Source organism: Silene latifolia, chromosome 1 (assembly GCF_048544455.1).
Source record: "Silene latifolia isolate original U9 population chromosome 1, ASM4854445v1, whole genome shotgun sequence".
NCBI classification, from domain to species: domain Eukaryota; kingdom Viridiplantae; phylum Streptophyta; class Magnoliopsida; order Caryophyllales; family Caryophyllaceae; genus Silene; species Silene latifolia.
In genome coordinates, this window is record NC_133526.1 from 173,805,230 (window position 1) to 173,816,403 (window position 11,174).

General features: G+C 35.2%; 1 protein-coding gene across 1 annotated transcript; it reads left to right on the forward strand.

Annotated features, from left to right (window-relative positions):
• Window positions 1-2,545: 2,545 nt before the first annotated feature.
• Window positions 2,546-10,717, forward strand: LOC141612201 (lariat debranching enzyme). The gene is made up of 10 exons (XM_074430927.1): window positions 2,546-2,816; window positions 3,952-4,109; window positions 4,659-4,780; window positions 4,934-5,127; window positions 6,231-6,413; window positions 6,502-6,617; window positions 6,702-6,841; window positions 7,294-7,410; window positions 9,419-9,535; window positions 10,043-10,717. The coding sequence occupies exons 1-9, from the start codon at window positions 2,694-2,696 to the stop codon at window positions 9,517-9,519; spliced, it is 1,254 nt and encodes a 417-aa protein (XP_074287028.1). The 5' UTR covers window positions 2,546-2,693; the 3' UTR covers window positions 9,520-9,535; window positions 10,043-10,717.
• The last annotated feature ends 457 nt before the right edge of the window (window positions 10,718-11,174 follow it).

An 11,174-nucleotide genomic window follows, 5' to 3' on the forward strand; every position in this document is an offset into this window, starting at 1 on the left:
AAATAAGGAAGGTTATTTAGAATAGGAGGGAGTATTATTTTTCTTCAATTATAATAATCAAATTTTCAAACAGGCCGCGCGAAACGCGGGATAATACCTAGTACAATAATAAACTTGAGAAATAAGAGAGATAAAATGGTTAAAAATCACCTAAAATAAAATCTATAAAATATTATTAAAAGGCTAGCCTAAAAATGTCACGTAGACAATGTCACGTAGGATGAAAAAAAGCCACGTACACAATAACAATGTGACTTGGCAAACTAATATAACATGGATTATCAATTTATTGTTATATTGCATTAATTTAATTCACTTATTTCCTTTAAAAATCCATCCATATTTCATTAGCTTTAAACTTAATTAACTCAAAAAAAATACGCATTAACTATAAGTTAATAATTTTAAGATATTTCATATGGAGTAGTATTATATGTATTCGAAATAAAAAAAAAAAACTGAATACATAAGAAATTAAGAACGAAGTTGAAAAAAAAAAATTGTCTTGTCACTAATTCACTATTGTTGTTATTATAACTTTGTTGTATATAGAAGATATTTAACAGAACTAATTAATCGACAAAAAGTATTAAAGATCATATAAAATATTTTCTTAGGAAAATATAAAATATATGAAAATTATTTCACATAAAGGATAGGGTTTTGGAAAATATAAAATATATGGAAAAGAAAATATTTATTTAATTTAAGTAATTTACAAACAAATTCTGTAAATACTTAAGTAAATTAACACTAATAATAGAATTTTAAAAGGGTAGTAATACCATGTATTTAGTTCATGAAATTATTTCACGTAAAGGATAAGGTTTTAGCAAAAAAAAAAAACAAAACAAATTGCATTGTTTAGCAATATATTTAGTAAGTAAAATTAAAATAATTATATTTATAATTTTGTGTTCATGGTGAATTTAAATGAGACCTTCTCCATTCCACTTTTATTATTTAATTATCCTTTAAAATTTATCCCAAATTAATTGTTTTTTCGAAATTTAGTATGATAAATTACTTAACTATTAGTATCTATACAATATAATAAAAGGACAAGATGAGTAGTTTATTATTTGACGTGTGTCATGTTAAGCAATTTTAAGTGCCATATTTTATGTTATCTTTCTTTGCATTTTATTAGGAATAATAAGAGACTATGAGTTTGTATGTATAAATTATGTCACAATGAATTATCATAATTAAGTTTATTAGTGAAATTATGATACAATGAATTTGTATAATTAAGTGTATTAGTGGTGACTTTTCAGTTGCTCACAGAGTTTGTATAAATACCTCCTCGTAGATAAATAAAAGAACCAAGCAATACAAAAATCAATATTGTAACTCTCTAAAGTCAAACACATTTTATATCACTCATCCTTAATTCTCCATGGGTCATGTGAAATGTACATTGAAGACAAACACTCCATCCGCCTCCGTTTTACTGTGCTTTGAAAATCAATGGTTCAATTTCATATAAATTTTGAATCTCAAAGGCGCTACATTGCTACTAAAGTTTAAACTTTTTAGTTTGTTTGCATGTTGATTTCTCCCGATTATTCATAGTTTTCATAGTATAAAGTTACAAATTTAAAAAATTAATATTTAAGTTCTGCGTAAAATAAAAAAGTTCAACTTCATAGTTATGAAATCAAATAACCAACTCTCATTCCTTCCTTGCTAATCTCTAAATCACGTGATTAGTATTTGTAATCTGCTTATAAGGTGATTAATTTGCTTACATGTATTTTTTTGTTGACATGTAAGTAGTACGTATAGATTATGTAATTGAACAAGCCAATATGAAAGGTGTTGTGTATTCATTAAGTAGTTTGATTTACATTGTTAAGACAAATTCGTCCTATTTCAAGATACTGACAGATTTATAGCATGTGATTAGTCACAACAATTGTTTGGTTTGAAACGTGATGTAGAATATTCGGTTGTTACTCTACAAAGTAATTAAATACAATGAAAAATGATTATGCATATGACTTGAGGCAACAAGTTACATCATCATGTTTAGAATGTTATGTAGATTATAACTGTAATACAATTCAAATTCACAAGATAGTCCACAAAAATGAATTTAAGTTTGCATACTTTGTCATTAACATAAGAAATTTCCACGTAAATAAAACTATGTGTTCCTTCTTTGTTTATAATGTCATCATATTAAGTACACGTCGACTTACTAACAAAAATAATACATTTCGACTTTGCAACCCACTTTGAACAAACATGTGCATGAATAAGTTTTAAGAAGGATTAATTATACTTTGTATTAACTACCTACTTCTCAAACTAAATTCTTCCCTATTTTAAATCTTACCACAACATGAATTATTTCACAACATGTGTCAACAATTTTACATTTTATCTTAAAATCTTTTATTTATCGTTGAAAAAAAAAAATTGGTTTCCATTTTCCTTCCTCTTCACTAAATTTTTGTATCAGAACAAAATGTCTTGATAAAACCCGTGCATTACACGAGCCACAAAACTAGTTTAAATAATAAATAATCGTTATTCGAACGGAGCCTAGCACCAAAAGTCGTTGTCAAAAACAATTGGTACTCCAGTACCACGTACAAAAACGCAGGAAAAAGAAAATAGAAGAGCAAGTTTGAAGGATAGAAAAACCCTAAACCGCTTTGTAAGAAGACGACGAAGAAAAGTGCGAAATGAAGATAGCAATTGAAGGATGCATGCATGGTGAACTCGACAATGTCTACAGAACCATCGCCGATTTGGAGAAATCTCAGAACACTAAAATCGACCTTCTTCTTTGTTGCGGCGATTTTCAGGTTATTAATTACTCAAATTCTTGATTATTATTACTGTTTTCATGTATTTCGATTCAATTGATATTGCGTCATTGAACTTGCGACCTGAATTTATGATTACGTAGTGATTATTGTGATTTGTTCATTAGTGTTGTAGTGTTTTTATCAATGATTGGACTGATTAGGTGATGATTGAGCGATAGCATTATGATCAGAAAAACGGGAAATGAGTGGAGCTGTGGAGGATAAGGAATTGTTTTGACGAAACTATTTAAGAATTCCGTCGATTATATTGTGAAGAGTAGATGTTATGAGTATTCGAATTAAGGGGATGTTCAAGTTAGGGTTTGTGATCGAATCGGATTGGGATAGTTGAGAGAGACGGTTGTGAAAGAAAGAAAGCAGTAGGGGTTTTGTTGGTTGAGCTGTGCTGAATGAAAATTGAGTAGAGCTAAACCTCGGATACTCCCTCGTGCTCAATTGATTGTGTATGTTTTTCCAAAATATACTCACATAACAAGCAAACTTAAAGAATCAGTTGAGTGAGAGGGAGTGTTTAACCGTAGCTACCTTTCAGTGGCCTAGCTGTTGAGCTGTTTTTGGAATTGTCGAGAAATTCTGTTTTGATTGGAATTTAAAGCAATAACTCATATCGATGTTGGATGGGAGCTGGGAAGATAACTTTTTGGTCTTCTTGATGTTTGTTTACATGTGTTAAAAGGTATTTTGCTTTAGTCAATTACATCCCCAAGTCAAACAAACGTTCAGTTTTTTGGGATCGGGTGCAAAAATCTTAAAGAGTATCTGATGTAGTGATGTTTAAATGTAGTTGAAAATTTGTCTGACCAGTATAAAGTAAGTGTTTCTGGCGTGAACATGTCGCTGCATTGCGGCATAATAGATCTTCAGAAGCATTTGTGAATGATGGAAAAAATTTAACCTCTCACGAAATATTATCTGTAAGTAGAGGGTGGGGAGCCTGAGAAATGCTGCACGCCTGGAAATTCTAAACATAATAACCTTTGTAGCTTCAGTACAATTTTTTTCAATAGAAAGAGAAGTTAACTTTGCTTCCCACAGGTTGTTTATATTGTCATTGAATAGAATGACATGACCGTATGTTGTATGTTGACATGCTTCCTTTTATATGCTGCAGGCTGTTAGAAACAAAAAGGATCTTGATAGCATGAATGTACCAGCTAAATTTAAACACATGAACACTTTCTGGAAATACTATTCAGGGCAAGAAGTAGCTCCAATTCCAACTATTTTCATTGGTGGAAATCACGAAGCATCCAATTACCTTTGGGAACTGTGAGTGGTTCTATATTGCTATGTTCTTTCATCGAAGACACTGTGTGGACTGTGGACATTTACATGCATACAAATGTCTTTTTCTTTACAATTTTTGTTGGAGTTTTAAGGTTGGTAAATAAGATGCTAGACGCCACTTGTCTTCTTTAGGCATAATGCTATCGGGACTGACTTAGTAAATAGAACATAGACTTGGCATAGTGCAACAATGAAATATCTTTTTCAGTAGGTGTCAATTACAATGACAAATATATGGCCAGCGTTGATTAAGTTTCTTTCTTATAGAAAATCATTACTCATGAGGTGAGAGTCGTGAGACGTAAGCTATGGTTGCTGCCATCTGAATAGATAGTACTTGCGGTGTTATCACTGTTTATCTGTGTCAGTGGCTAGTCTCTTGATGTCAGATTGCTGACACAGCTTAATTCACCATCTGATAATTTTGAGTCCAGTACTATTATTATTTCATAACGTAAATTTCATCTAGCTTAAGCTCTGTCGCACCTTCTGTGTTCTTTTAATTGATACATGACATCAATTGTCTTCTAGGTACTATGGTGGATGGGCTGCACCTAACATATACTTCTTAGGTTTTGCTGGTGTAATCAAGTTTGGCAACGTTCGAATAGGTGGACTGTCCGGGATATACAATGCTCACAATTATAAACTAGGTTGGCCAGTTTACTTTAGTTATTAAATTTTATCTCTTTAAAAAAATTCAGGCCTTATTGGCTCTGCCATTCGCTTAACTTTTGGTCTTGGTTTACATGAGTGCATCTTCTATATGTGATATATTTGTTCATAATGTGATTTTGTATGGGCAGGGCATTTCGAAAGGCCTCCCTATAATCAGAGTGAACTTCGGTCTATCTATCATGTTCGTGAATATGATGTTATGAAGCTTATGCAAGTTGAAGAGCCAATTGATATATTTCTTTCACATGATTGGCCTATTGGTATTACTGATTGCGGAAACCTTAGGGAACTTGTCAAGAAGAAACCATATTTTGAGAAAGAGGTAATTCTGACCATTTTTGTATAAGACTCCCCATCTTGAAATCCAACAACCCATAGATTCAAAGTCCCTCTTACAGAATAAGTGGGCCCGTGGTGTTGGTTTGAGGGTGACTGGGTGAGAGTAAAGTGGAGTGACATTCAAGTGTCAGTAAAGTGCTATTTCACTTTTATTAGGGTTTAGAAGAAATTACACTTCTCTTTTACTACTCCAATTCATAAAGACTGAAGCCACCAATGCCTCCCCCTCCCCCCCCCCTCCCCCTTCTCTCCCCAAAACAACCTAGGCTACGACTTAACCTAGATCTAGGCGTCAACCACAGCCCAGATCCACTACCACCATGCTACATATCCACTACCACCGTCTATTGGCTTAATGAGGAATGATTGTTGGCTTTCGAGGAAGTAGTCGGATTTGAGAGGGTGTGACCGGGTCGGTGGCTCTGGGTGGGAGTGGTTGCCTGCGATTTGGGATTGGTTCGGTGCCTCAAATGGATTTGTTGGTGTGGTGGTCTTATGGAGGTGATGGTGCCAAGTGCGGTAGGTGGTGATGGTGATCTCAGGTGTGGTGGTGCCCGTGGTGGTGGTGGGGGAGTTAAAAGTGGGGGTAGCCTTGTCCTTTACCACAACTAGTTTCCAAAAAAGGAAATGGATAGGTCTCTATGAATCAGTTAAAGAAGGAAAATGGGTAAACCTTCATGAATTGGAGGGAATAAATAATAACTGAAAAATTGAGGCCAGAAGATCTGTGCTTCGTAACACGCTAAAGTTGTGATTTGAACTGTTTTAATTTGTCATAAATTTATGTAATCTAAATTTTGTTGTATACATAATCAAGTGGCAGTTATTTCACTATGAAACTTATGGCCATTGAGGTGCAAGTGACACATGATAACAAACTCATCAGCTTTTTAAATTCAACTGCTTTTGGTATAAGATTTATTAGTAGCAAAAGTTTTGAACATGACCCATTATTACAATGTCAAATCCTGATGGTTATAATCAAAGTATCAAACTACAGTGGTTTGATTTCATATATTTCATTATGCCCTTTACGGAATGGTTTAAATATATAACACTACCTCACATTACTTTTTGCTCTCCCAGATCGAGGATAGAACACTTGGTAGCATGCCTGCTGCTAAGCTATTGGATGAGTTAAAACCTTCATATTGGTTTTCTGCTCATCTACACTGCAAATTTTCCGCCCTTGTTCAACACGGGGAATATGGTCCTGTAACAAAGTTTCTTGCACTTGACAAGTGCCTTCCTGGTCGAAAGTTCTTACAGGTGTAGTTCAATTAACCTCATTTTTGGTGTAGCATATCTGCTATTGCTGTCTAAATTTGCTGACGGCATATTTCTTTTTGATTCTCAGGTTATTGAAGTTCCGTCAGAGCCTGGGCCTTTTGAATTACAGTTTGATGAAGAATGGCTTACAATAACACGGGCACTACATTCTGCCTTCCCCTTAGCTAAGCGTGCTGATTTGAGGTATGTACATGAAGTGAATTCGCTTTCTCATAATATTCTCATTGACTAAGCCTTGAGAATTCATTTATTTTTTCTTTGGTTTAGAAATGTACGAATTGACAAAGAAGGTTGTCGTCAGTGGGTGAAGAATAGATTAAGCACAAGGGGGGCCAAACCCTTTGATTTTGCATCAACGGCTCCGTACTATGATCCTGGTCAATCTGCTTCCAATGCTCCGACAGTTGGTAATCACAATCCATATTCCATGTTGGCTTTCGTTGTTTATTTAGAATGGTTTCCCTGTGATGTATTCTCTTGTTTTGAATATGTATCTTTTTGTTATATCTTAAATGGGGATTTGAAAAGCCATCTAGGAAGCTGTATAACAATCTAAAGAAATATGTCGATACCGCTGACCCTGTTAAGATATTTGGAACTAGGGATTAATGCTAAACAAAAACTTTCTAGTTTGAAGCTGGGAACTTTTCGCTTTCTCTAGTGTCTTTGGTGGTTGAGAAACTTGCACATCAATAGAGAATTTCTCTTCCACAAATCTTTTTGTGGTTAGGTGACTTTGCATCCTTTTGTCCTTATGTTAGTGATGTAGGATGTAAAGTCTTCTCTTCTTTTGCTATGATGATAGTCACTGCTCAATCACTTGTACAATTTGGCTTAATTTTTGAACATCTGGTTGCAGAACATTATCGTAATCCTCAAACTGAGGCACTGTTACAGTTTCTCGAGCTGCCATATCTTCTTGGTGGATCTGCTGCTTCAAGTGACTCGTTTGATTATTCAGCTTCAGTATCTAAAGGTGTGATTATCTTCCGCGGCTGAATATATCTTTTTGTGAACGATTATTGCATTTAGTTTACCTGAATATAAAATTCGCTATTTTTTTTATTTGTTTGACTTAGCTACATGACCATCTCCCGTAGTGCAAATGAAAAAGCCCTGAAATCATGCTTTTGTTCAAATGGTTGATTCACTCGTCTATGAAATGTCTGCGTGTTTGCGTAGTGATTGTATTGATACCTATGTCCAAAATTGATTTTTGATTACGAGTTGTACTCATTTTTCATTGTATGTTGTTGACTTCTTAAGCTTTTATGCTCAAAATTCCTGTTTTTTTTTGTTATGATTTTGAGGATTTGAAGGTTTTACTACACCAGCATTTTGATGTAGTATTAATCACATCTACTTTGAAGCGGAATGGCTCATTAATGTAGAATTGTAGATGCGCTACCTTTTATTGTGAAGTAGCAGCCGTTGGATTTTAGATGCCATTTTCAGGAATCAGCCTCAATATTTCACAGGGGTACGTGAAGTGAATTTAGAATTTAGCTTCATACATACGAGTGTCCGACCCCCACCCTTCTAATTGAGGAAGCCTTGGAGCATTGGGTAGTGTTCATTTTTTGTTATTGTATTCAACGCATTAATAGTGCGAAGAACGAGATACAGTTATGAGCCTGTAGCGATCGATCGCTAGGTTAACACAGAAATCCGTCTAGGTAGGGTTATTTGAATATTTAAAAGAGTCCATCACTGCATTGACCATAAAAAAGTGAAAGATATTGCTATACTTTTCTTAACGTAATGGACAATGAAGGTTGAGTTGGGCGGTGGGGTTATTTGAATGTTTAAGAGAGGATGTCAGCGCTGTTGTTCAACCATCCGAGTGTAGCATTAAATCATGGTTTCGGTTTTGGTTGCCGTCGATCGCCTTAAAATGCGGTAAAATGCGTCCGTGGTAAATTCCAAAACCTTTATAGCTTGGTCGTGTATAGGTGTGGCGGCTGATATTTTAAACTATGCATTCGAGTATATGACAGAACCACACTTACGATTCCCAATTTTAATGACCTCGAAGGCTCGAATTAGGGTTGCATCATAAGTTCTTGAACTGTATCAAACTATCAACTCTGTGACCGTAAATGGAACTATTGTTGCTATGGCAGTATAAGAGACGTGATGTTTTTTCAAAATCTTTTCTTGTATTTGTGGGGGTTTAATTGTTCATTCTGCCAGAGAGTATTCTCCCTGAATCTCAGACTTGAGGATGATTTGGAAAAATGATTCCTGAAACTCTCTCCCCTTTTCCCATCCCGCATAATTTTTATCCGAACAGGTGGTGCTAATCACTTCCCTCCCCATCCTTCCGATGAAGGGCTACTGTTTCATCCAAAAAGAATCATTGTGATTGGGGTTGGAGCACCTAGATTGCCTCCAAATACAAGAAGCTTGGTCCTTTTCAGATTCTCCAGGCAATGGTGGTTGGTGTAGTGTAGCCTTGTACTCTCTTGCATATGTTTCTAATAAATCAGTGCCTCTTCGTTCCATCGCCATTGTCAAATTGAACAGAAGGCGCTAAAAAGAATGCCAGTGCTGGCTGGGATTTGGGACTGATTAGAGAGTGGCTATCATCCATTTATGCATTGTGCATTATTATCCTTCCCTCTCCTAGTCTACGGCATTTTTTCTGTTCTAAACAATGACCTCTAACTGACTCAACTTTGACAAGTCTATCCATCTTGCTGAAGAGAACGGACTATACGATTAGGACTTCTCTCAATCTTACATTTATGCAATTTTTCTAACCCTTTAAGCGTCCCCTTTCATTATAATACTCCTCACATATATTAGAGAAAGGGGAACTATAGGCTGAATAGGATTGAGTACATTTTTTACATCCCTGTTCTCAATCTGTTTCACACACCCATGGTACTTTTTCAATTGTTTATTTTGGAGTTCCTCTGGTAGTTTTTTCATATGTATTTGTTTTATTTCTTCTTTTGGTTAATGTCATGACTTTACTGTAGATATTGGCATCAGTAACAGTGAAGATATTCCCATTGACGATGTCGATGAATTAGAGGAGCTTGCTGTTGATAAGGGAGAGCTAGCGGATGAGTATGCTTGAATGGACACTTGGACAGGTAAGATGGCAGTTTGCTTAACTTTGCATTAGCATTTGTTATTTTTTGACCAGATTTATCATTTTCTGACAGTGAATATAATATTTCCTCTGAACTCTTATCAGTTTATCATTTTGCACTTCTGATTTTTGTGCTCTGTATCATTTTAGCCCCCATTGAGAACGTAGATTATTGATGTAACTTTGTTTCTTGCTGGCTATGCTTGGAGTCTTGCGATATCCTCGTTGTCAAGTAATCTGTATATATAATAGCAAAATGGTTAGCAAACTGTTTTTAACTGGCTATAATGATGACCTAACGTGTCTTTCGCAAAGACATTGTCCGTCGCTCATAACATTGAACTACCTGTTTAAAGTCTAATTTTGCTGAAACTGAAAACATACTGTTACAAATGCTGCACATTAGTAAAAAACAGTGAGATTGAGAAAACATATAATACTTGTCCTGGTTGAGAGACACACTTTGTTCCCTATTCCCATTTGACTTGTTTGGACTCATTCTTTTCAGACGAGAGTAATATTAAAAAGAGGATAAGCTGCCATTTTCACTTGCAAATTTTTGAAGTTGACTTCATATCAAGAAAAACTGAATTGGAGACATCGGGACTATTTTTGGAAGGAGGGATTAGTTGTTTGAAGGTGAAGTTACATTTTTAGACCCGAACATGAATATGATGATAATTGCCATCTCTGAGGAGATGATATAGCCAGCTATCATTGTCATCCATGGACCATGGCAGGATTTTGATTCAGATGTTGATGATGATTCCATCTACTACGTATTTGACATCGGAACATGCACCTTAGGAGCGAGAAATGGGTTGGAATAAATGGTGCTGTACTGGCCAGCTAATTGAAAGGTTGTGCTTGACGAAACTTACCTTGGTAGACCATGACTCGTTCCACCCACCAATTAGGCAATTACCAATCGAATGGCACCCAGTTCCGATATATCCTGCCTCAAACTGGTCCTGTTGATTATATCTATATTGGGTGTACCGTGCACAGCCACAGGGAACTGTGAGAAACCGACTTTTCCATTGGTTTTTCTCGGACCCCTCTTCTGTGAGCTGACTAGTTTTTTTTTTCCTTTATATATATATTTTCCTCCAAACGTGTTTGATATGTTGTTATAGGAATTTTTAATGATTAAAATCTTTATTAGAGAATTTCTTGCTCGATATACCTTATTTTTTCCCTGCAATTTACAAAGATTACACTTTTGACTGTTATCAAGTCATAGTTAAACTTTGCAGTATTTGGGTATCTGCATTTTGCAGCCGCTAACTCCAAATCCTATCGTAAACCAAAGAAGCAAATACTTGCGTGCTTGGATGTTTAATAAACCCTTCCGAACAATGCTGGCCTTATTAATGTGGTCTTAAAAATACTGAACCCAACTATGCTGAGGGGCTTATTGGCATCAAGCCCTCAATCAATTCAATCTATTTGTAATGGTGTTAAGTGTTGATTCACTATTGAGCTTTTTGGCACCAATTTTTTAAATTACTATTCGTATGTCCATGTCATTTGTTTACCTAATACCTTTTCACAAAATCTCATTGAAGACGGCACGTATCCGTCACTTTGAAGTGACGGATACCATTTCCTCTTACAAATGACCCAAATAGAGGAGAGAG

Bases quoted from the DNA above. Each gene is read 5' to 3' on its own strand.
- LOC141612201 (XM_074430927.1), top strand. From the start codon at position 2,694: ATGAAGATAGCAATTGAAGGATGCATGCATGGTGAACTCGACAATGTC. The intron at 2,817-3,951 runs GTTATTAATTAC...TATATGCTGCAG, and splicing joins TTTGTTGCGGCGATTTTCAG to GCTGTTAGAAACAAAAAGGA. The intron at 6,414-6,501 runs GTGTAGTTCAAT...TTTGATTCTCAG, and splicing joins CTGGTCGAAAGTTCTTACAG to GTTATTGAAGTTCCGTCAGA.